This window comes from Hipposideros armiger, unplaced genomic scaffold, assembly GCF_001890085.2.
Source record: "Hipposideros armiger isolate ML-2016 unplaced genomic scaffold, ASM189008v1 scaffold_256, whole genome shotgun sequence".
NCBI classification, from domain to species: Eukaryota; Metazoa; Chordata; class Mammalia; order Chiroptera; family Hipposideridae; genus Hipposideros; species Hipposideros armiger.
The window spans coordinates 1,890,483-1,917,367 of record NW_017731606.1 but is presented as its reverse complement, the minus strand read 5'-3'; the positions used below and the strand labels follow the sequence as shown (position 1 = coordinate 1,917,367).

General features: G+C 39.6%; 1 protein-coding gene across 2 annotated transcripts in view; it reads left to right on the top strand.

The window, feature by feature from the left end:
* Window positions 1-26,611, top strand: part of ZNF143 (zinc finger protein 143) — a 57,567-nt gene extending 30,956 nt beyond the window's left edge. For both annotated transcript variants that reach the window (XM_019656255.1, XM_019656254.1), the window contains exons 8-16: window positions 980-1,099; window positions 2,486-2,561; window positions 3,280-3,405; window positions 6,539-6,718; window positions 14,045-14,272; window positions 17,210-17,358; window positions 19,766-19,927; window positions 24,032-24,178; window positions 25,622-26,611. In XM_019656255.1, coding sequence (XP_019511800.1) covers window positions 980-1,099; window positions 2,486-2,561; window positions 3,280-3,405; window positions 6,539-6,718; window positions 14,045-14,272; window positions 17,210-17,358; window positions 19,766-19,927; window positions 24,032-24,178; window positions 25,622-25,705 — 1,272 coding nt within the window. In that variant the 3' untranslated portion in view covers window positions 25,706-26,611. The remainder of the gene's footprint in view (window positions 1-979; window positions 1,100-2,485; window positions 2,562-3,279; window positions 3,406-6,538; window positions 6,719-14,044; window positions 14,273-17,209; window positions 17,359-19,765; window positions 19,928-24,031; window positions 24,179-25,621) is intronic.
* Window positions 26,612-26,885: the final 274 nt, after the last annotated feature.

Genomic DNA, 26,885 nt, shown 5'->3' with positions numbered 1-26,885 from the left:
TTTCTGCATATAACGGAGATGCTACTTGTGTTGATTTTTCTAGAATGGGAACACAGCATTCCCTTCCTTACCTGCAGTTTCAGTTACCCGTGGTCAGCTGCTGTCCAAAAATACTAAATGGAAAATTCCAGAAATAAACAATTCATAAGTTTTAAATTGTGTGCTCTTCTGGGTAGTGCTCCTCTGTCCTGCTCCATCCTTCCTGGGAGGTGAATCATTCCTTAATCCAATATATCCATGCTGTATACACTACCTGCCCATGAATCACTTAGTAGCTATCTTGCTTGTCAGATCGACTGTCATGGTATTGTGGTACTTGTGTTCGAGCACTTAATAATATTTTACTTAATACTGGCCCCAAAGCATAGTAGTAGTGATGCTGGCAGTTCAGATATTGCAAAGAGAAGCTGTAAAGTGCTTCCTTTAAGCGAAAGTTATCAATAAGTCATTTTTATCCTCTCACATCATCATAAGAAAGGTAATTACAGTACAATAAGGTATTTAGAGAGACAGATCACATTCACAAGTATATTGTTATACTTGTCCTATTTTATTTTTAGTTATTGTTAATCCCTTACTGTGCCTAATTTATAAATTAAACTTTATCACAGGTATGCATTATATGTATAGGAAAAAAATGTAGTATATATAGGATTCAGTCCTATCTGTGGTTTCAGACATCCCCTGGGGGTCTTGGAATATTTCCCTGTGGATAGGTTTCCCTGTGGATAAGCGGGGACTACTGTAGATCTGTGAGTTCTTGCTATACCCCCTCATGGGTCTCCTTTTAACTTCCTCCAGAGCCCCTGATGCCAGCCATGGAACAGAATTAGCCTAACTGGCTTGCATCATAGAGTCTTCATAAAATGACCTGAGTCTGGAAACCTACATCACAATTTTATCTTTTTTATTCTGAAAGTAGTAATTTCATCTATTTTTCTGTATAAATAATTTAAGTCATACTGTTTGTTTCATCTAGATTGTCTTACAAGGACATGCAACAAGAGTAACTGCTAAATCTCAACAGAGTGGAGAGAAGGCATTTCGATGTGCATATGATGGATGTGGAAAATTATATACAACAGCTCATCATCTTAAGGTATATATAAAGAAATGCTGTGTCTAGTTATGAGATACCTAGAACATTAAATATCAACATGATATACTTGTAGCATTCAAATGCTTTTGTTTTCCCCCCACTTAGATCAAGGTATAGACACACATTCACACTCATACAAAGACACACAAAAGCCTATGCAGATTTTAGAAACTGTCAAGTCTTTGAGGGCTTGGATTCTGTTTACTTCATTTCGGTCTCCCTAATGGCCAGCATACTACCTGGCACATGGTAGGTACTCTATATATTTGAATAAATTTTTGTCAAATGTGAAATGTATATAATTATATGAGCAGTGTGTAATCGCTCTGTTAACAGTGATTTACTGAAATCTAGCAAAAGTTGGGGTTGGGTGGTTTTGTCTTCCAAATATGTAGGCCAAGTACTTTTATTGCAGCTAAACACAATATACCACTCATAAATATAATAGTAACAATTACTGAATAACTTGCAGTGTGTCAGGAAGTACACATTTAGCATATTTGGAGTAGCAACCTCAGAGCTCCTCTCTACTACTTATCACTGTGTAACCTTGACATGTTACCTGACCTCTTAGTACCTCATTTTCCTTATCTATAAAATTGGATGATAAAAAGTACCTCCCTCAGGGGCCGGCCGAGTGGCTCAGTTGGTTAAGATCTCACTCAAGAGTTTGAGCTCTGAGCAACAGCGGTTCGATGCCTGACCCGAGCTGAGCTGCCACTAAGCTGCCAATAGGTAGCAGGATGGCTCAGCTTAAAAAAAAAAAAAAAAAAAGTACCTCCCTCATAAAGTGGTTTTGAGAATTAAATAATACTGTACATGTAAAGTACTGAAAAGACTGGCCTGGCACGTGGTAGAAGTTCAGTAAATGTTGGCCATTGTCATGAGCGTTCATTTGTCACAGCAGCACTCTACAGCAAATACTATTATGTCCCCACTTTACAGAGAGAATTTGGAGGCTTAGAGAAGGCAAGTGCCGTGGCCACACCACTAGTCAGTGGGGAAGCCTTGCCGCAGATCGAGGCCCTTCTAGCCGCAGACTCCCCATTCCTACCCTTACATTGTGGTACCTCTCCCTACACTCAGCTAATAGCTCTCACCATGCATATGTTCCATACAGACACCTTTGACCACTCCAGAAAACCTTAAACCTCCAGTGTCCCTGTTCCTTATTTAAAATGAGTACTTCTTAACATAGAGCATTTTGGTCTGTATTGAGAATTGTTGGGCTGTAGTTTTTGAGAAAAGTTATCTTTTGTTTCTCAAAAATAACACACAAACAACAAAATAATTCAGCAGTGAAAAAAGAAAAATAGACCTTTGTTGACACCATCTCCCTGAGGAATGCCTGAAGAAAATAGAATCCTGCCTATGTTTTAATGACAGGTCCATGAGAGGTCACACACAGGAGACCGGCCTTACCAGTGTGAACATGCAGGCTGTGGGAAAGCATTTGCAACAGGTAAAAACGTGAATTTTCTTGATTTCTTAGTTCCACTTAGGGGGCAAGCAGAGACAGGCCAGTAGCAGGAACTGACCCCTTGCCTTTGTCTGAATTAGCAGATACACAGTGACCAGTTTTTCAGTCTCTCCCTTAACTACCTCTTGTCCTGCTTGCTCTGTTCCCCCTCTCTCCCTCTCTCCTCATTTTTCTCCTCAGACTTGTTTTGTTTCTGCCTACTATGTTTGGTGTTTTACTCCACACCCTGCTTTCTTTTAGCAGGAAAAATAAAAGCCAAGCATTTTAAAACTGACACAGAATTGAACATTAGGACAGACCTTAGGGGGGAACCATAGGGAGCTGGGACTTAGCAGTGGGACCGCCGGGCACATCCAGCGGGACCAGGCCCAGGCCCAGGCCTCCTGGCTTCCACCCTGTGCCTCATTCCGTGTCTCCATTCCACTTCAGGCCTTTGGATTATGAGTTGTATACATCAAATAAGATTGGGGTACTTTCTAAAAAGAAAAACATACAGCTTCTTCTAGACAGCAATGAAACTATTGAATTTTCAGCATGACAGTCCTGAGCTATCATAACTCTTGTACATTTTTAATAATTATTCTGTTGTTTGCCTAATATTATATCTTTGGTGTTTACTATATTTTTAAATAGCTTAATCTCAATGGGGATGCTTAGAGGGATCTTGTGTAATTAAATTTCTTTTATATTTTTCTTAAAGGTTATGGATTAAAAAGTCATTTCAGAACTCATACAGGAGAAAAGCCATATCGGTGTTCAGAAGATAATTGTACTAAATCTTTCAAAACTTCGGGAGATCTACAGAAACATATCAGAACTCATACAGGTACCAGTGTGAACAATTATATCAAGTCCAGTTCTTACCTGCAGGGAGGGGACTTGGGGAAGGAGTCTCAGGAAGAGTTTCAGAGAGTCATTGTCAAGGGCTTTTCTTGAACTCTTGAAATTCCATTTGCACACATATGCTTCTTTCCAGGATTAGGGACCATAACTTGGTTAGATTCTTAAAGGGATCCATGTCCCAAAAAAGATTCAGTGGCCCTAGACAACCAACCCTCCCAGTTTTTAGGAATTATCTAAGCAACAGGCTTATATACCAAGGATTACACATCTATTTAGTAGCCCAAGTGAGACCAGAACCTAAGGCACCCAATTCCTTCTCAATTTAGTATTGTTTCTCATGCATTAAGCTGCTGCTAAAGAAAGCATCAGAACCCCTAACAACCCCGCAGAAAGAAAGGCTTGTGATCATCTCCTCCCCTTTAAATTTCCTTCTCCTTTTCCTAAAGGGTACTTGTTCTTACCTCCTCTCCTCCCCTGTCTTCTTAGTAGTTGATTATTTATGGAATTAGTGTTATAAAGGTAATTATTTGGTTTGGGTCAGAGTTTAAAAATTTCAGAAACTGTTGGTAAGAGATGCTATTATAAGCTGTTGACTAAGTAATATAGCATAAGATAAATTTGTTTGAGATTTTACAACAGATATGTTAAATATAATGTGATAAGTTTGTCCCCAAATAGTTATAAGCATTCTGAAATAGTTTCGCACCTTTCCATGGAGGATTCTTCCAGTGATTAAACTTCTAGTTCAAATATGATCTGAAATTGATTTTACTTTATAATGTTCAGGAGCAAAGCTGTAGATCTCTGCTTCTATTTCATTCATGTACTTATTTTTATTCATTGTATCAGAAGCAAGTGTTTCCAAGCTCCTGTAAATTCTATTTGGATTTGCTATATAATGTGAACTTTTTTTTTTTTAAGATTTTTTATGGGGGAATTGGAGAAGGGGAATAGCCAAGTTGTTGTCCTTCAGTCTTAGTTGTGGAGGGCATAGCTAGCTTAGTTCCAAATCCAGTCGCCGTCTGGCAGCCCATCAGTAGCTCGGCAGCTCGCTGCCGCTCAGCTCAAGGTGCCGTGTTCAAACTTAGTTGCGGATGGGCGTAGCCCACCATCCTGTGCGGGAGTTGACCTGGCATCCTTGTTGCTAGGAGCACGTACTCTCACCAGCTGAGCCATCCTGCCTCCTGTTGGCAGCTCAGCGGCAGCTCAGCTTGGGTGCAGCGTCACTGGCCCATGTGAAAATTGAACCAGTGACCCTGTTGTTCAGAGCTCGTTCTGTTAACCAACTGAGCCACTCGGTCGGCCCTAATGTCAACCTTTTATAAGTTACATAAAACTATAATCTAATTCTTTTAATATTTGGTCAGAACATCAAAATTGTGCTTCCTTTGATAGTACTCATTCAGCAAACCACATATTCATGCGGTTTTTTTTTAATTTATTTTTATTTATTTTATTTTGTTAAAGATTTTATTGGGGAATTTGGAGAGGGGAACAGCATTGGGAAATCGGGAAGGTGAACAGACAAGTTGCTGTCCTTTTGTTCTTCAGTCTAGCTGTGGAGGACGCCGTTTCACTGGCCCATGTTGGTATTATGATCACTGCACTCTTCCCAGCTGAGGCAGTCGGTCGCTGGCCATTGGATGGCCACTTAGGGTGGCTCATGGCAGCTCTCGCTCTCTGCCAGCTGCTCACGCTGGCTGCTGGCCACTCACGGTAGCTCACAGCAGCCCACTGCAGCCCCACTGCAGCCTACACCATTGCCGGCGACTCATGACAGCCCAGCTCCAGGTCAAGCTGTTGTTCCCATCTTAGCTGTAGAGGGCGCAGCATCACTGGTCCGTGTGGGATCCTGCTGCTCAGAGCTTATGCTCCCAAGCCAACTCTCAACCAACTGAGCCACTCGGCCGGCCCTCATGCGGTTTTTAAATTATGAGTATTTTCATAGGTATAATGTTGGATTGAGCAAGGGGCTTCATGGACTTCTGTTATAAACACAAGTGATTTCAGTGCAAAAACAAAGCAAGGTGTTATAGAGTCAGAGAAGTCATATATATAACACAGTGAAAATTGTTAAAATGCCTGGTATCTTATCATAGCATGTCAGAGCTGGGAAAACGTTAGAGATCATCTAGATCCAGAGAAGGAGAAGGGATTTACCCAAGGTAAAACTCTTTGTTCTCCTTAGGTTAATATATTGAACAGCACTGTCTTTAAAGAAAGGATCAAAGATTCCTGCTCCTTTTTAAATGACTTCATACTTGAGGGCAGAAATCTTTTAGAATGGTTTCTACCAACAAGAAAATCATAATTTCACCTGTCCGAAAGAAAAATATATATAGATAAATATCTATATCTGTTTACCTATACACACACATTTAGAGAGAGAGAGAGAGAGAGAGAGAGAGAGAGAGAGATCTTTTTTTCTGTCCCAGAAGTTGTTTACTTAATTTGAGCTCCTTCAAGAAAAGGGCACATGGGAATCAAAAGCAGAGGCTGTTTTCTGCTTGACAGTTTAAAGGCCCTTTGGCTTCTGAGGTTGTATAAAGCAAATATGAAGAAAAGGAATATAATTGGCACAGTACACCTTCCAGTAAGAGTATGAGAATAGTAAAATACTCAACCAGTAATTTTATTATGTTATTATGTGCTAGACACTTGATTTTAAAAAGACCAAAAATCATTTTTCTTCAAAGTATTATGAAATAAATAAAGTAGGAGATAAGCATTTAAGGAATTCTAGAGTTGTTCTAACTTAACCTAGGGTTGTTTTAACTTAATCCTGTTCCTCGCTCTGTTTTTCTTCTGTATTTCTTTATGATATTTCTTTCATTGCTTTGCTTAGCTTACTTTATAATATGCTCATCTGTTTGATTCCATCTTGGAGAGTCATGTAATCATTGATGAGCTTTGAATACTATTCAGGTTTTCCTATGTAAATTTAAGTTTGGAAAAGAAGATGCTGTTTACAGGAAAATAAAACAAAACTAAAAGGGAAGCTCAAATACAAGAAGGCTAGAGTCTTGAGCATGATGCTAAGCAGAATTGAAGGATAAAACATTTCAATTTTGTATGTATTTTTGCACCATATAATTTATTCCCTTTTGTGTTTTCAGGAGAAAGGCCCTTTAAATGTCCCATTGAAGGCTGCGGTCGGTCTTTTACAACATCAAATATCAGAAAAGTGCATATTAGGACACACACAGGAGAAAGACCCTATTACTGCACAGAACCAGGATGTGGGAGGGCGTTTGCTAGTGCAACCAATTATAAAAACCATGTGAGGATACATACAGGTAACAGTCTCTGATTTCTTGGTCTTTTAACTTTCAAGACTTTGTTTAACTCCTGCTTCTTTCATAAACAGTTTTCAAGTAACTTCTTCCCGCCTTCCTGCCACTTGACGTGGTGGAGCAGAATTAAGCAACTTTAAAAAAAGCTTCACCTTAGCATTTATATATTCATTTATTCAACAAATAGTTATTGAGCATCTGCTGTGTTTTGCTCTGTCAAGCATCACAGATACAGAGACAGCTAAGACATTGTCAAGGGCAGTTGAGTTGGGAAGAGATATTGTAGTAGACATATAATTGCCGCAGAGTAGAGTGTCTTCCATTTATATGAACAAGATGCTGTGGGAGTAGAGAAGGGAGCAGCCATCTTTATGTGAGAAGCATTCAGGGAAGGTTTTACAGGGGAATTTTATTTTTAGACTGAGTCCTAAAATTTGCTGGGTAGAGGGAAGGTATTCCTGGCAGGGGAAATGTCATGGGTAAAGGCACAAAGATATGAGAAAGCATGACTTATTTGGAGAACATTGGGTGGCTCCTATGACTGGAAGCGTAGAGCACTTGGAGAAGAGTAGTAAAAAGTGAGGTCGGGGGCAGGGTAGGCAGGGGCCTTGTGTATTGTGCTGTCATGGGAAGGGCGTTTCTTAAAGTGGGCTTCATGGTGCTTATGGGGCAGAGTGGGAGGGGTGGGCTGCGGACAGATTTTTTTCTTTCTAACAGCTTTATAATTCACATACTATACAATTCATCCATTTAAAGTATATATGATTCAATGTTTTCTAGTATATTCACAAGGTTGTACAACCATTAATTACCACAATCCGATTTTAAAACACTTTCAACCCACCTAAGACAAACTCCTTGATTATTAGCAGTCTTCTGCTACCCCCACCCCCCAACCATAAGCAGTCACTAATCTACTTTCTATCCCTATGGATTTGCCCATTCTGGACACTTTATATAGATGGAATCATACAAATGTAGCGTTTTTCATCTGGCTTCTTTCTCTTAGCATAATGTTTTTGAGGTTCAGCCATGTCATAGCATATATCAGTAGTTTTTTTCTTTTTAATTACTGAATAGTATTCCGTTATATGAATGCATCATATTTTATTTCTCCATTCACCAGTTTTCACTTTTTAGCTATTATGAATAATGCTATGAACATTCATGTACAAGTTTTTGGGTTGATATGATTTCTTGTCTCTTGGGTATATACCTAGGAGTAGAACTGCTGGATCATATGGTAACTCTGTGTTTAACATTTTGAGGAACTTCCAAACTGTTTTCCAAAGCGTTTGAACCATTTTACAGTCTCACCAACAATGTATGAGGATTCCAGTTTCTCTATATCCTAGCTAACAGTTGTTATTATATATATATTTTATTATAGCCATTTTAGTATGTGAAGTAATTTGATTTGCATTTTCTTAATGTACTCATGTTGAGCATTTCTTATGTACTTATTGGCTATTTGTATCTTTTTATGGAGAAAAGTCTATTCAGATCCTTTGCCTGTTTTTTTGTTTTTTAATTGGGTTGTCTTTTTATTGTTGAGTTCTAAGAACTCTTTATTAGATTCTGGATACAATTCCCTTATCCGATATGATTTACAGGTATTTTCTCCCATGGGCTGGCTTTACCTTCTTGATGATACCATTTACAGCACACAAGTTTTTATTTTTATTTTCTTAAAGGTTTTATTGGGGAATTGGAGGAGGGGAACAGCGTTGGGGAATCAGAAAGGAAACAGACAAGTTGCTGTCCTTTTGTTCTTCAGTCTAGTTGTGGAGGATGTCACTTCACTGGCCCATGTTGGTATTATCATTGCGCTCTTCCCGGGCGAGGCAGTCGCTCACCGGCCATTGGACGGCCGCTCATGGCGGCTCACGGTGGCTCACGGCAGCTCACGAAAGCTCACTATTGCTGCGGATCAGCCCCACTGCAGCCTACGCCGTCGCTGGCGACTCACGGCAGCCCAGCTCCAGGTCGAGCTGTTGTTCAGCATCTTAGCTGTAGAGGGCGCAGCCTCACTGGCCCTCATGTGGAATCCGAACCGGAGCCCTGCTGCTCAGAGCTGGCATCCTAAGCCAACTCCTAACCAATGCGCCACTTGGCCAGCCCACAAGTTTTTAATTTTGATGCTCTGCTTTGTGCATATATTTTTGGTGGGTGGGAAAGGAAGGGCAATGGAATGGGAGGGGAGGGCAGAGCGTTTATTAGTTTTACAAGAAAATTTTTAAGATTTTTTTTTACTGGTATTCAGAAACTTGTGATAATTCAAAATTAAAAGACATTTTTACAGAGTGGAACTTTAGTTGCTTAAGTCATTGTTTCTCAGGCTGCATTCCACAGACCCCTGAGTATTTTTGTAAATACTTTCAGGGATCCACAACAATCCCGTTTTTTTTAAAGGGTACATTAACAAATTTGAATACTGCTTTGGGCAGAGGGGAAGCCTTAAGAGAATGTAAAGAAAATTTGCTTTTTGGAAAAAAAATCACTCAGTCAATAGTATAAAAAGAAATAAAAGGGAGATGAGACCATAAGCAAGGAGACCAATCAAGAGCTCTTAGAATACTTGAAATGAGGTGGAGAAGGATAGAAATGAAAGACATTGAAGAGGTATCGGCAAAGGTCTTGGTGACCAAGTTAGTCATGAGGAATAAAGAAGAACCTATTATTCTAGTTTGTATGATAAGTTGGATGGTGCTAAGATGAGGAAGAGCAGGTTGGAAAAGGAAGATGGCGGTGTCAGTTTGGAATATATACGTAGGTCCCTGGCTATCCCTCAGCACCTGAACTCTTACCATCTGTCTATTTGCTATAATGATTTGTAAAATTTTTACTCAAAATTGGGCCAACCGAGTGGCACGTTGGTGAGGAGTTGGCTTGGGATGCCAGCTCTGAGCAGCAGGACCCCAGTTCGGATCCCACATGAGGGCCAGTGATGTTGCGCCCTCTACAGCTTAGATGGTGAACAACAGCTCAACCTGGAACTGGGCTGCCGTGAGTCACCAGCGATGGCGTAGGCTGCAGTGGGGCTGGCCGGCAGCAGGCATGAGCTTTTGTGAGCCGCCGTCAGCGGCTGTCCAATGGCCAGCGAGCGACTGCCTCACCTGAGAAGGGTGCAATGATAATACCAACATGGGCCAGTGAAGCAGCGTCCTCCACAACTAGACTGAAGAACAAAAGGACAGCAATTTGTCTGTTCCCCTTCCCCGATTCCCCAACGCTGTTCCCCTCCCCAGTTCCCCAATAAAATCTTAGAAAAATAAAAAAAGTTTTTTACTCAAAATTTATGATCCAAATTGAAAGCCACTATAAATAAATCTACTTGTGGGTGCATTTTTCTATGAAAGGAAAAAGTACTAAATCGCATGTGAGTCTAAGTGAGAGAACATACAATACACTGAAGTCATATTTGATACAATCGTATCTTATGCTTACATTGTGTAAGTGCATTATGCATTATTGCTATCATCTTCCCTACATGATTAAGTTAATGTGTTTCCTAAGAAAGTTAAAAAGCCTGTGAAAACCTAGGAGGCCTAGAAAAGGTGGCTGTAGATTAGAAGATGATATTTTGCTAATATATAATTTGTATTCCTTTTATATCTTTAAGATATTTCATTTTTAAATTACAGTACATGTTTGCAATATAGGAGGAAAACTTAACTTCTGTGCTGAAGAGCCTCCTTGTGATATTTGAGGAAATTGACTGGGAAAACATTTTTCCCATTTAAAGTAATGGAATACAGACCTATTATCTGAAAGTTTGCCATTCAACACATTTTATGGACAAATTAGATTCTAATGAGAGGGGTGCCTGGGCCTGCCGAGTGGCTCACTTGGTTAAGAGCTCGCTCAAGAGTGAGCTCTGAGCATCAGGGTCACTGGTTCGATTCCCGGCCTGAGCTGAGCTGCCACTGTTCTACCAACAGGTGGCAGGATGGCTCAGCTAAAAATTAAAATTAAAAATTTTTTAAAAATTTTTTAAATTTTAAAAATAAATAAAAAGAGAGGGGTGCCTACATTAAGTGTGGCCATACTGATTTTTAGAACACTCAGGTCAAGAGAGCAATGCCCTCAAATGTGGTTGCACACTGGATTTGCCTTTTAAATATAGACTCATTCCCCAAATTCCATGTGCAAAGATTCTAACATAATTTTACTGGTGTGAGGTGTGGGCATCAGTGCATATTAAAAACTCACCAGGTCTTTTATATGTATATATGGTTGAGAATCATTGAAGTAGAGAGATCCAGTAGATAGTTATAAATGTTGGTCTGACTCAAGAGGTAGTTCTGGGCTGCAAGAAAGGATTGACTAATCATCATCAAGTGTATGAAACAGTAAATGCCCACATTATGCTGTCAGTGGAGTGTAAAGATTCATGCGGTCGATTCTTACAAGGCTGATCAGATGACCCAGTTGAGGCTGTGCAGCTGGCCTATAGGAAGCTGAAAAGCACAACTTAAACCCATTTACGTCTTGACTATGGTTTGGTGCCACCTAGTGGCGGTTTCTGCTTCAGCCTAAATAGGAATAGGGCCAATTTCCCGAGTTGGAATTGCCCATTTCCCTGCCTGGCTTTGCCTTCCCCACACCTTCCCTACAACCATCCACCAAGATAAGAACTTTAACCTGCCCTCTTTTGAGAATGGGGACTGGGCAGAGGATGGAGGCAATTTCCAGTTACTTTATGTCCAAGACTTATATTACAGATTACATTAGTGTAAGATTTTACTATTTGTGAATGGTTTTACTGACTAGGGCTATGGAAAAAGATGCAGTTACCCAAGTAAGGTGCAAAATGAGAATAAAATAGGACATGCACATGTTTATACACATGCATATGCACATTTTAGAAATAATATGAGTTTACACCAATGTGTCCAATGCATTTCATCTGACAGAGCTCTTTCTCTTCCTTCCCCCATTCCATATTTGTATGTCCCTTCATCCACAGCATGAGTTCTGGCTTCCAACAGCATTGACACATTTACTTATTTGCTTAATATTTTTTATGTCTAAAATAGTTTCAGGGCTGGCCAAGTGGCACATTGGTTAAGAGCTGGCTTGGGACGCCAGAGCCCCGGTTCGGATCCCACATATGAGGGCCAGTGACACTGCCCTCTACAGCTAAGATGCTGAACAACAGCTCAACCTGGAGCTGGGCTGCCGTGAGTCGCTGGCAATGGCGTAGGCTGCAGCCCCTGCTGCAGTGGGTTGCCATAGGCTACCGTGTGTAGCCAGCAGCCAGTGTGAGCAGCCAGCAGCCTCTGTGAGCAGCCGTCCAGAAGCTGGCGACTGATCTGCCTCACCTGGTAAGGGCACAATGATGGTGCCAACTTGGGCCAGTGAAGCAACACCCTCCACAACTAGACTGAAGAACAAAACGACAGCAACTTGTCTGTTCCCCTTCCCCCAATTCCCCAGCGCTGTTCCCATCCCCCAATTCCCCAATAAAAATCTTTAAAAATAAAATAAAATAGTTTCAAAATCACTTTTTCCATACCACTACTAAAAAGAGTTGAAGATTTGTTTGCTGTTCCCCCAACCCCACAACCTAGTCCAAGACTGAGCATGTTAGTCAAATACTGTATGTGTTACTTTAATTAGTTTATTCTTTCTCCTCAACCTCAACTCCTTCGGTGTGGTTAAAAGTATTCATTTAAACCACAACTAGGTTAATTTTTTTCCAGTTTGCTTTCAGTTTTATTTTATTTTTTAATTTTAATTTTTAGTTTTTTAAAGATTTTATTGGGGAATCGGGAAGGGGAACAGACAAATTGCGGTCCTTTTGTTCTTCAGTCTAGTTGTGGAGACATCGCTTCATTGGCCCATGTTGGTATTATCATTGGGCTATTCCTGGGTGAGGCAGTCCTTTGCCAGCCATTGGACGGCAGCTCACGAAAGCGCACGTCAGCTGCCAGCCAACCCCACTACAGCCTACGCTGTCGCCGGTGACTCACGGCAGCCCAGCTCCAGGTCGAGCTGTTGTTCACCATCTTAGCTATAAAGGGCGCAGCGTCACTGGCCCTCATGTGGAATCCGAACCGGAGCCCTGCTGCTCAGAGCTGGCACCCCAAGCCAACTCTTAACCCACGCGCCACTTGGCCGGCCCTGTATTTTTTTTTCTAATTAGTTTCAAGTATACAACACAGTGCAATAGTTATACTTTTTACCCCTCCAAGTGACAACCCCTCTCCCCCAATCAGCCGCCCCAGTCTCCCCCATATCATACATATCTATTACAATTCCATTGACTCCACTCCCACACTATACTCCACATCCCTTGAATATATATATATATATATATGTATATGTGTATATATATATATATATATATTCAATTAAAGTTGAGTTGCTTTCAGTTTTAGATTCCCACCACCACCACCACATTAATACTGTCTAGATATTTTATGACATTAAATAATTGTTAATTCTGTTTTTTTAAAAAAGGCTCCATCTTTCAGATATACAATCTGAAATATTTATAGATGCAATGGAGTGCTATCTGGAGCTATTTGAGAATAATCCAGGGTAGGAAGAAGGAGGGGAAATGTGTAGTGAATAAATGAAACAGTATTGGCCATGAATTGTTAGTTAGAGCTGGGTGATTGGTACATGGGGCCTATTACACTGTTTTTCTATACTTTTGTGTATGTTTGAAATTTTCTGTAATGTTCGAAAAATGATTGTATTGCCTACGTTGTGCTCAAGTTATTTCGTGGAAAAAGATTTACAGTTTTTACTTCCCTTTGTATTGCCTAGTTGTTTTTAGTGAATATTCAGTAGCTTTTGAATGGATGTAAGACGTTAAGTGAAATTAATATGAAACACGTATGTCCTTTTAGATTTACTGTCCAAGCTATATAGGCTTTTTAGAAAATCCTGTTTTATTATCCTTATCAAATCTTTAGGATAAACTGCATTAGTTATAATTGCATTTATTATTGTCATTAGTATAATATCATAAATCATATTTAGATTATCTAGTATTAGGTAACAATAAATCATCAAAACTTAGAGTTAAACTGGGTGACATATCCATCCTTAATTATCTCATCTCTTGAAATTAAGGGAAAAGTGGTATTCAGACACAGGATAACACTGAGGAGGCAGACTACCTTTTTAGCCAAGTGAAAGTCATTGTTAGAGAGTCTTTTCTTGTGTGCTGCCTCATGGCGGGATAGAAGGGGATTTGGCAACTACTTGTTTTTGCTATTGTAAGCTTTTTCTTTTTCTTTCCTTTCCGGGGAGGTATGAAATGGTTATGTCTTCATATGTAAAAGTTAACTTTTTTTTTTTTGGTGCTGTTCTTAGGGGAAAAGCCATATGTTTGTACAGTCCCTGGGTGTGATAAAAGGTTTACAGAATATTCCAGTTTGTACAAACATCATGTTGTTCACACTCACTCCAAACCATACAACTGTAACCACTGTGGGAAGACATACAAGCAGATCTCCACGCTGGCCATGCACAAACGGACGGCCCACAATGACACTGAGCCCATCGAGGAGGAGCAGGAAGCCTTCTTTGAGCCTCCTCCAGGTGAGGGTTTTGTCTAGTGTATCTGTCTCTCTGTCTGAGAATCAACAGAAATGAACATAATTTATGATTAATAGTATTTTCTCAAATCATAAAGTTTCATTCAAATAATCACACCAACATATAATTTATAACTGTGATAAGTGTTATCAAAGAAAGGTACTTGGTGACCTGGGTTGTATAAGGAAACTTAGTTTAGTCTAGGCTGTCAGATGCCCTGAGGAAATGAGTTTTGGAGCGATCTATATATAGAGAAGGTGAATAGGGGTTAACTAAGTGGAGAAGCAGGGGTTAGGGCAAGGGGAAACAGGGAGAAAAGGCAAGAGAACATTCCAAATAGAAGGAATGGCATATGCAAAAAACCCTGAGGTTGGAGAAAGCAAAGTGAATTGGAGAGACTGAAAGAAGCCTGGCCAGTGTGGCACTTCTCCCTGAGAAGATGGTGTGAAATGAGGCTGGAGAGCGGTGGGGCAGCTAGACCATTTGGGTGTGTTAAGGGTGTTGATCTTAATCATCAGAGCGTGAAGGACTCCCACATAACTCTTGGTTCATTCATGTGCTGTTAGGTAGTGTTGTAGGAGACAAAAATATTCATTTCAATAGGAATAAACTCTTAAAAAAATATATTCCAGAGAACCACATTCTATGATTTCAGTGAAATAAATCAGCATAGGTAAATAGGCAAAATGAAGTAGGTTTTTCTAAAACAAAAGAAATTACAGGTTGTCTTACTGTTTCATGAGTACCTCCTAAATGAAGTAAATTTGAAAATTGAAAATAAAAACCTTTTCCCATTCTTTCTTTTTTTTAAGATTTTTATTGGGGAATTGGGGGAGGGAACAGCATTGGGGAACTGGGGAAGGGGAACAGACAAGTTGCTGTCCTTTTGTTCTTTAGTCTAGTTGTGGAGGACGTCGTTTCACTGGCCCATGTTGGTATTGTGATCATTGCGCTCTTCCTGGCTGAGGCAGATGGGTCGCTGGCCATTGAACAGCTGCTCACGGCAGCTCACGCTGGCTGCCGGCCACTCACGGTAGCTTATGGCAGCCCACTGCAGCCTATTCCCTCGCTGGCGACTCACGGCAGCCCAGCTCCAGGTTGAGCTGTTGTTCACCATCTTAGTTGTAGAGGGCGCAGTGTCACTGGCCCATGTGGGATCTGAACTGGTGGCCCTGCTGCTCAGAGCTTGCGCTCCCAAGCCAACTCTTAATCAACGAGCCACTCAGCCAGTCCCCTCTTTTTCCATTCTTAACAACTGATATTGACACATTGAAAACATTAAGGTGGAAAAAAGTTGGCTGGAGAATTGGTTGGAGAATAAGGGTAAACAGATCACTCACTGCCTGCTCAGATGATTCTCTATAGTTCTAATTTGTCTTTTCTGATCTCTATCATGTGATAGTGAGAAAATAACAACCCTTCAGTCTTGAATGCTGTATTATTTTCTAACAAAGCACTCTAAGTGTGCATGGTTACATATTACAACTGCTGAATCCTGGCAGTTGGAAAGCAGGCTTTGACGATGTCAAACTTAGGTTTTAAGACTCTTCCTTTTTTTAAGCTTCCTCAGTCTCTTTCTTTTTTTTTTCCCTCAGTCTCTTTCTTAAATGTTGATATATCAGATTGTTAGAATTTCTTGTATTCAAGAAAAGAGCCTATAATATACTTTATGTTAAATAAACTAAAATTGTTTTTCCAAGAATAGGAATGGATTTGATTTCCTTTTCTCACATATGATCCCTTAGGTTTTGTAACCTATTGGAATAATGGTATATAAATAGCTGTGGGATAGGACAAAAAGAAATGAAGTAATGACTACCGTAGAGATTACACCAGGATGACTATATCCATATGAGTGCATGCATTAACCACTAACTTTGGGAAGTACTCTTAAATTAGCATATTAAGTCCTTCTTTGAAGGAAAAAAAATATACCAGGGGTGGCAAAAAATGTATACAAGTAGACACTTTGGTTATCATTGCTCAAGCAGTAGTTCGCCATAATCAGAAGTGTCTGGACAGTGATGGTAACCACTTTGAGCACCTCTTATAATTGCAGAAGTCAAACGTGACTTGTATTCATCTTTTGTTATCAATATATATATTAAATTTTAATAGTTTTTCCTTTCTTAAAATGGGTATATATTGTTTTGGCACCTTCTGCATATATACCTTCTTTCTGTCTTCATGGGAGGCAAAAAGTGATGGAAGAAGAGAAGAATCAGTAATCTTCCTGGTTGCCAAGTATAGCAGTAATGGACTGTTGAAAATGCTATTTACTTGTTGGTTCTTTATGAAATAAGTGGATGGTGGTTCCTGTTCTGTCACTTATTAAATGATTAACCTTACCTCAGATAACATGCCATTACATTTTCTTTACACAATGATGTCATTATGTACTGATGACTTGAAATCAATCACTTGTGTTAAAGAGTAAGTAACTTATTATACCTGAAACTAATAAAAAAAAAAAGTAAGTAACTTATATCACCAGGTTGTGTTTATACACCATTCCAGATTTGTGGTTAATGTTTATGAAGACTGTCTTATCATTTTTAGCTTCTGAAGTGACTGCAAGAACTTAGTGCATACTTGCCATATTGGAAGGGTTATTGGCCTGTCAGTCTTCCTGTACAGTTCTCCCCTCCCCGCCCCCGCCCCACGTACAGTAGCACTACTCTAAGAGAACAAGAGAGGTCTCCCAAAATTAGAACACTTAACTTTGATGTGGAAAGGCTTGGTCTGGTCTGCTTTGATTTGGTTTGGCTTTGCAAAATGGAGGTGGAGGAATTGGAAAGAGGTGCTAGAAGCCATTTTCATTATTTAGAATATAATACATATACACTTTAATTTGTATACACTTCTCTATGATATTTAAAATATCCTCTGCTTTCTAAACATCTTGATTGGTCGGTCAAATAATTCGCTTGTTTTAAACAGGTCAAACTGAAGATGTTCTTAAAGGGTCCCAGATCACGTATGTTACAGGTGTAGAAGGGGACGATGTTGTGTCTACACAAGTGGCCACAGTAACCCAATCAGGGTTGAGTCAACAAGTTACACTCATATCCCAGGACGGGACTCAGCATGTAAGTATCCACCAAAAGCCAAACAAGCTAAATAATATTTCTCTGAATCTGGGCTTGAAAGTCAGGTTGGGTCCCAGTTGAAGAAATCCTCAAATATCACAGCATAAAGTTTGGACTTCAGCATGTAGGCAGTGCTAGCTTTCCTGAAGGTTTTTTAGTAGCCTGCTGAAAGAGCCTGCATCAAAAGAGATTAGTAGAGACAGGAGGTTTGTGACTGTACGATTCAGAGGGTGTTATTGGTATAGTTCCAAGGCAAGGTGATGAAGGGCAGAACCACAGTGAAATTGAGGGCTTGAAAAGTAACGGATCCATGTGAAACACAATTCAGAGAAGGGATAGGATTTGGTAGCTGATTAGATCCAGGAGGTGAGACTGGGAAATCAGCAGAGCCTTGGCTGAGTGATGATGGCAACATTCAAAGATCCTGGGAAGTCAGTGATGGCCAAACCTGTAAAATTTTCCAAGTGTAACTCTTTCCATATCTGGAAGTTCACGCAACTAGCTTCACAGAATTAATAGAACCAGGTATCTTGATTTCCCCAGGAAAGGCAATGTAGTGGTTGTTCTCCAAAAGGCAAACTTGTTATTGTTTTCTAGATGCCAGTGGCCTAAAATATTCAGACTTGATTTCATTTTTAAGCTCTAGCTAAGGTTGTCTTACTTAGTACCTGGTGGAAATAGGCATATGGGGTTCTTTACCCTCCTATATCTGCCTTTTCCATAGAGAACTCTTGCCTTACCTGTCTCTCTCAGAGCTTTACCTCCCGTGATTAATATGCCATTTGTGTTGATAACTGTTAAGATGCTGATGTTAGATAGGAGACAGAACATACTCAGGATTGGAAAATACAAAGCTCTTGTACTGTCCCACTAATCTCCCTCCCCCTCATTTTTGACATCACTAATTCCACAAAGTACTCTTTGTCCACTAATTAGCATGCAAGATTGAACATATTTACTAACCAGTTTTATTTAGCATCAACCCTAAGACTTTTTCTTTCTTTTTTTTTTAAGAAATTTTATTGGGAAACAGTGTGTTTCTCAAGGACCCATCAGCTCCAAGTCAAGCAGTTGTCTCAAATCTAGTTGTGGAGGGCGTTTTTCCAGGACCCATCAGTTCCAAGTCAAATAGTTGTCTTCAATATAGTTGTGGAGGGTGCAGCTTCTTGGCTCATGTGGGAATCGAACCGGCAACCTTGGTGTTATAAGCCTGCATTCTAACCACCTGAGCTAACCGGCTGCCCCAAGATGTTTTCTTGAATTAGATCACCGCAGAGGCCCTCTGTAGGTCATTTGATATAACCTCCCTCCTTATACAGGAGAAATTCCCACCAAAGCAGCCCCAAAATAGATGAGGCAGTTTCTCTCTAAGACACAGCCTGTTCCATTCTTGGGTAATTCTAGTGTTTATCACACTGGAACCTATTGCTGTGTCATCCACTCATGGCTCCTCTCACCATAGAGAACGAGTCTAATCTCTCTTCATGTGTTCCAAAACAGCAGTTTTTCTCAGCCCAATGTTATATTTTCTCTGGATGTAGCCTTCCTGTTTCTTTCTGGAATTAGGTTTCTGTTCATTCCTTTAGTCAAATAATCAACGTTTATTGAACATCTACCCAACACTAGACATTTTGGTAGACGTAGTGTGGGGAGTACTGGAAGGAGGTATCATAGCCTAATAGGAAAGAGACATTCCTAAAATGAACAATAATTTCTTATAATAGTGGGTATATAATTCAGGGATATGTAAAGTGCTGTGGCATTCTGGAGAAAGGAGTAAATGATTCTTCCTGAAGGAATCTTGGAGGCCCTTACATAGAATGGCCATTCAGTAGGATCTTGAAAATTTCTCATAAGTTCACTGGGCAAAAAGTGAAGGGAAGACAAAGTCATGAAGATATAACAGAATATTAACACTCTCTGGGATTGCGAATGGTTGGTTGTGGCTAGAAGTGCCAGATGCTGGTCTGGAAGTAGTGGAAGGTGAGTCTGGGGAAGCTGTGAAAGGTCATGAATACCATGTAAGAAGTCTGAACTGTAGTGATGAGGAGTCACTGGGGATTTAAGCAGGGAATGTAATGAAATTTGTTTTTTTAGAAAGGTGTCAAGGTAGAGGATGGTCAGGGAAGGGTTAGACTGGATACCTAGAAAGAAGTCGTATTATTACAGAAAGTCAGATGAGAGAAAAATAAGGGTCCTAATTAGCAATAGAGATGGAGAGGAGGAAATGCATTTAAGAAATACTCAGTTTTTCTGATGACCTCTTTCTAAAAGACTTTATTCCATTGTAAAATGCTTATTTGCTCCCAAAGAGTAGATTTATACAGGGATTAGACCTAGTCCTTAATAAAGATTGGCAAATATAATAAGAAACGTTCACTGATTTGTAAAATGCATTGTATTTCAGGTCAACATATCTCAAGCTGACATGCAAGCCATTGGCAATACCATCACAATGGTAACTCAGGATGGCACCCCAATCACAGTCCCTGCTCATGATGCAGTCATCTCCTCAGCAGGAACACACTCTGTTGCTATGGTAACTGCTGAGGGTACAGAAGGACAGCAGGTAATTGCTTTTTTCTTTTATATCAGTCAAAACATATCAGTATCAACACTGTTAATAGCTGGTACAGAGTGATATAACAATTAAACACACAAATTTCAGACTCAGTCCTAGTTTTACAACTTCTTAGCTACATAACCCTCTGAGTCTCAGGTTTTCGTCATCTGTAAAAAAGAAGTAATTGTTGCATCTGTTGATATAAAGATCGAATGAGATAATGCATATAAACTACTCAGCCCAGGTATATATTAAGTGTTCATTAATGATAGCTCTTCTTGGCATCATCATCATCATCAGATACTTAAGGAAAAACTCATTTGCAAAATTTATTTAATTTTTTGAATATGTAATATAGTTCACATAATTCAAAAAAGTATATACACATATGCATTGAAAAATCTTCCTCCCCTCCCCTGCCTCCGTCAACCGAGTTCTTCCACTTTTATTAATTTCTTGTGTATTCTTCCAACAATTCATTAAGTATATACAAACAAATACAAATAGTCATCTACACCCCCCTTTTTTTTTCATGGTAGTAAACTATACTGTTCTTTACCTTGTTTTGTTTTGTTTTTTTTGTTAATAACGTATCTAGAAAAATCTTCCTATTTCATTATATAGAGAGCTTCCTCGTTCTTTTTTTTAAGCTGTATCATATTCCTGTATGGACATGACATTATTTATTATTTTGCTATTTCAGACAACACATAACCTTGTGCACATGTGATTTAATATGTGTGTGAGTATATTTTCTAGGTAAATCCCTAGAGCAGAATTGCTGGGTGAAATGATACATACATGTGAGAAGTGTTGCCACACTTCCCTTCTAGGGTTGTGCCAGTCTACATTCTCACCTGCATTTGAGAGTGCCTCTTGCCCTCTGCATAGTCAACGTAGTGGTATCAGACTTTTGGATTTTTGCCAATTTGATGTATCTCTTTGTAGTTATAGTTTTTCATTTCCCTTAAAGTCAATGATATTAATACATTTAAAAACTTCTGGTACTATACTGAAGGTAGTGTTAAGTTTCACTGCAGCTACCTTACCCTGTTCATTGAGAGTCTGTCAAAATTAGTAGCTCTCATTCTTCCTAAATTAATTTATGGATTCAAGACCATCATAATCAAACCCCAGCAGGCCTTCTTGATGATAGATAATATGACTCTAAAATTTACATGAAAATGAAAAGTACCTCTAGTAGGGAAAATAATCTTGAAAAAAAGAATAAAGTTGAAGGCCTTATTATATACCTTGAAATACAAAACTCGAATCATAAAGCTTCTTAGAAGAAAAGTGAATCTTTTTGCAACCTCAGGGTATAGATTTCTTAGACAGGATACAAGATGCACTAACAATAAAAAAAAAAAACTGGTAAATTGGACTTCATCAAAATTAATTCTACTCACCAAAACCAAAAGACACCATTAAGAAAAAGATTAGATAAGCCCCAAAGTGGTAAAAAGATATTCACAGTATATATAACAGTGAACTTATATTAAGAATATATAACAGACATCTATTGTACAAATCAACAATAAAAAGATGGAGAGCCCATCAGAAAGGAGCAAAATAAATAAATTTTTTTAATGAGCAAATCATTTGAATGCTCATTTGAACAGACTCCTCGCAAAAGAAGTTACATGAATGGCAATACACAAAAAAGTATTTAATATCTTTAGTCATAAAAGAAATGCAAATTAAAATCACAGTGAGATACCATTTCAGACACAGGAAAATGACTAAAATAAGAAAGAGTAACAAAACCCAATGTTGGCAAAGATGTGAAGCTACTAGAACATTCATACAATCTAGTGGGAGTGTAAAATGATACAACCACTTTGGAAAACTGTTTAGCAGTTTCTTATAAATTTGAACATACCTCTATTCTATGACACAGAAATTCCTCTAGAATACATACTGTATGGTTCCACTTATATGAAACCCAAGCACAGCCAAAATGAATCCATGTGATAGAAATCAGAAAGTGCTGCTTGGCTGGGGGACAGAAATTGATGGCATGGAATATGAAGGAAATGTACTATATCTTGTTTAAGGTGACGGTTTCACAGATGTATCTAACTGTCGAAACTCAACACCTAGATGTGGGCGTGTTTGTTGTTTGCTAACTATACCTTGTGCCAAAACAAAAAAACCTAAGCAGGAGCTTTCAGACTATCTTATGGAATGGTCCTACCTAATCACTTCGCAGCCATTTCCTATGCTCTAGGATTCCTGGATGGGTTTATAGTCCGACGTGGGTAAATACACTTTGTACTAGTTACAGTTGCAGGTCTGGAAAGATAGTGACCCTAAAGCAAACATTCTTATGCAGCTTATCTGTAGCCTGTGGGTTGGGAAAATTCTCAGGAGAGAAAGCTTTGAGGGCTGCTTCCAGCAATAGGGATATCACCGCAGAGGTGGGGCCTCACTTGAAGACCAGCTGCTGCCATTTCTGCTGCTGCAAGTGTAGGCCATTGGGCAAATGCTTACTCTCCACGTGGGGTGTGCAGACGCCTCTATGAGTTATCTGGAGGGTGTGCTTTAGCAGTATTTGTAGTACAGCCCCCTAACTTGGTGGGATTGAAACACTGAATTCTGTCTTTCCTGTGGTGAGTACCACTAAACTCTCTTTGCAGCTTTTTCAGCTTTCCAGCTGCTGCTTTCTACCAGATTTATTGGAACCTCCTCCCCACATGTGCAGTTCTGGGGTCTTAAGGAATTGAGTGTTTATACACAGATTTGGGGATCCCCCGTTAGTTTTCTCCTTTCTAAGGTATTCCTCCCAATGTGTAGCCATTCTAGCACCCCTAGACTCCATTATCTGATACCTTCAGTTGCTCTGTGCTGCTCAGACTGGGGAGTGCCCTCACTGGAAAAGCTATGTAAAAATAGATCTCACTCAGCGTGGTTCCCTTCCTTTGAGAATCCCCTATAGTTTCTGCCTGCTTTTACTCATTCTCCAATCCCTTTGAATAGCTTCTTTTTCATATTTTTGTCCACAGTTTATGATTGTTATCTGCAAGAGGGGTTAGTCTAGTATAAGCTACTCTGCTCCTGCTGGGCTGAAATCTGTGAGTAGATTATGGAACATTGCTGGGATTGATCCAAGATGAATATCTATTAGCTTTAAAAAATGTAGCATTCTTAGTGGATTAATGGCCAAGTAAAATAAAATTTTAGTTTTTAACCTATTCTTCCTCTGAGCTTGGCTGAATGAAATTTTAGAACATCCTATAACAGAAGTAGTTGATGCCATTTTCTGTGTTATCTACATAGAAAAAGCTACATTTGTGGTTTAAGAGCACAAAAGCACTTTTAACCACTCTGGCTGGATGCTTCAGGAACAATATGGAAAGATTCCATGGAATCTAAAACAGGAAATACGTATAACAAGATATGTTGTTATTTGTCAGTAATACTAATGGTCCTTTCAGTTTTCCTAGTTAAATGGAAATCTAATTTTAAATGCAACAGATAAACAGGAGAAAGTAGTATGTTATATAGATAATATACCATTGCTCCAAACAATAATAAATACACATTTGAGATGTGAATTAGTCCATATGTGTAACTCCCCAAGCCGCGACTTAGGGCTAATAGAACCTAGACACAGTCACGTCTCCCCTGGTTAATGGAGCCTGGTATAGAGGTTCCACCTCTCCAGTGCCCTCTACTTTGTTTTGCCATTGGCTCACTTCCTAACCTTAGATAAATCCCTTCTTTCTGAGCTTCAACTTCTTTAAATAAAAAAGAGGAGTCCTTAGGGTGACCCGTTAGCTCAATTGGTTAGAGTGTGGTGCTGATAACACCAAGGTTGCCAATTCGATCCCTGCATGGGCCACTGTGAGCTGCGCCCTCCCTAAAAGAGTCAACTATGCCATTGTACATGAAAGCAATGTGTAACCAATGACCATGGCTGTTCCCCAATAAAATTTTTTTTTAAAAGGACTCCAGAATAGACAATAGATAAGGCTGCTTACAGCTTTAGGCTTCTACAAGTTTATGATCAGAAGAGTTTTTCCTTTTGAATTTAAAGATGATCCTTCTCATTACATGGATTTTAATCTATGTAAATCGTAGTTTTAATTCTTCTGTGTATTTTTTAAGGTTGCAATTGTGGCTCAAGACTTGGCAGCATTCCATACTGCATCATCAGAAATGGGGCACCAACAGCACAGCCATCACTTAGTAACCACAGAAACCAGGCCTCTGACCTTAGTGGCAACATCCAACGGCACCCAGATTGCAGTTCAGGTGAGTTCAGTGGCAGCTGTCCTCAGTCAGCACAGCGCTCCTCTCAACTTTTATACTGTGCTTTATGAATAACCTTTACAAGAAGCAGGGCTCAGAACAACCTGTGTCACTTAGCCACTTGAAGGAAATTGCTGTGTTTGAGGGGGGTTCAAAGAGACCAACACTTTGTTCTCTACTATCTTCGTGTATTCTAGGGGGATTTATAGCAAGAAAAATAAAGCTTCTGGGCCGGCTGAGTGGCGCATTGGTTAAGAGTTGGCTTGGGACATCAGCTCTGAGCAGCAGGGCCCCGGTTCAGATCCCACATATGAGGGCCAGTGACGCTGCGCCCTCGACAGCTAAGATGGTAAACAACAGCTCGACCTGGAGCTGGGCTGCCGTGAGTCATCAGCGTAGGCTGCAGCCCCTGCTGCAGTGGGCTGCTGTGAGCTACTGTGAGTGTCTGGCAGCCAGCAAGAGCGGCTGTCCAATGGCCGGTGGGTGAGCAACTGCCTCACCCGGGAAGAGCGCAATGATAATACCAACATGGGCCAGTGAAGCGATGTCCTCCACAACTAGACTGAAGAACAAAAGGACAGCAACTTGTCTGTTCCCCTTTCCCAATTCCCCAATGCTGTTCCCCTCCCCCAATTCTCCAGTAAAATTTTTAAAAATAAATAAATAATAAAGCTTCTGGTATATATCCCTGTGTGCACCCAGCCAGCTATCTTAACTCTCAGAATAAAAGTCTAATTAGGTAGGATTCTACAAAGCACTGAGGAACTGCTCTTTGGAAATGAACCTAGTGTACACATAGACCCTAAATCCGAGAATCACTGCACAGTCCTGTTTACAGTGGGGAATGTCAGAAGATGAAGAAGAAAACCATTCTCTGGGAAATCACTGGATTCAAGCAGAGACTCTAGAGTGCTAGATGCAGATTACCTTTCTTTGAGGGGAGATGTTCGTGTACAGTAAAACCTTGGATTGCAAGTGACTTGGTTTACAAGTGTTCCGCAAGACCAGTAAACATTTCTGATACATTTTAACGCAGATAAGTTATGTCTTGCAATACGAGTAGTTTGTTTCTGGAACGAATTATACTCGCAAACCAAGGTATTACTATATTTACTTAGAAAAGAGTTAGAACACACTCAGAGAAATGACAGCCGTTGGCTTTAGTTTAGTTTATGGGCATAGAAGCTAAATGCTCAGGATGCTCTCTACATCTCTCCATTGGAAAAGGGGGGCATCTTTTGTCCCTTGCGTGTGTGAAGGTTTATCAAAATCCTAAATAAAGAAACTGCATTATTCTGCAGGAATTGGTTTTTGTGCTCTTACTGATTGGATCAGCAATAATGTCTTAACAAGCCCAGGTGTCAGAATCACAGGAAAACCTCCACTTCTGGCATATACTGTTCTTTGGCATTCTCTTGACTGGGTTTGTGTATGTTCCTGTTTCAGCTTGGAGAACAGCCATCTCTGGAAGAAGCCATCAGAATAGCATCCAGGATCCAACAAGGAGAAACGCCAGGGTTGGATGACTAATCCTGAGAACAGTGGAGCAATAAAGCAAGAGGAGCCTTTTACCTTCAGGCAGCCGAGATCCATGAAGCCCAGGTCCAGGGAAAGGAGAAGTTTTCCATTCCTGAAACACTGTACACGTTTTTATGCAAGAGTGGAGAACCTTTTATTCTTGACACTTTTGTGTATATAACTCTTGGACTAGATCCCCAAACTGATTCATTGTGTACAAGGAAGTGTTAAATTAGGGCAATACAGTACATTTTCACGTTACTCTTTTATCAGATTGCAAACTCCCAGAGTCTTCGTGCAAGACCAGTGAAGTCTTAACGGAGCCTTATGATGGATTTTTAACTTACTGTGAAAAAAATAAAATAAAGGCTATATCTAAAACATTAAAGGTTCTATATGTCAAACAATCATAATTCCAAAAGCCATCATGGATAATAAAGGATGTAAAGCCTTCAAATATTTCCCCCAGCTTAGTACAGTGTTTGCAGTTTTTGTTTTACTGTATACTTGTCCATTTAATTGTATCTCACGGCCTGAAGACTTCATTATAGTTTTTTATCCCTGTTAAATACCAACTGTTCAAGCTGAAATGCTAATTATATTAGCACTACATTGGATTATGTATAAAATTATAAGGTTACTTAAAATTAAAAAGTTAAATCCAGTGCTTTGGTTTTGTTAAAGACTTTACTTGGTGTTCATGTTTTTGTTAAAATTTTTTAAAAATAATGAACTATCAAAGTTCAACCACAGACTGGAGCCCAGATAACAGTGCTGTAATTGGCAATGGCTTTACTCTGAAAATTAGGTTGGTGGGTTGGTGTAAATTATTTATTTTTGCTTATGTACTTTTGTTTCAAAGCTTATTTACCCGAAAGTTTGTTATTAATTTTGAATACAGCAATTTTTAAAATCTTACCTTTATATTTGTTTTATTAAATTGGTATGGGATGGGAGAAGTATTGCAGAGAATACCACAAATTAATAAATTATAACCCAACCTATGTATATTGAGAGTATATAGTGTATCAAGCACAGAATAAGTACTTTTCTATACATTTTTGTATACTCTTAACAATTTTGTGAGATATGTGGGCTTTACAATCCCTATATTTGTACAGGAGGAAACTGAGGGTCCAGAGAGGTTCAGTGCCTTACCCGGGCCATACAGCTGTGAAGAGACGGGCAAAGA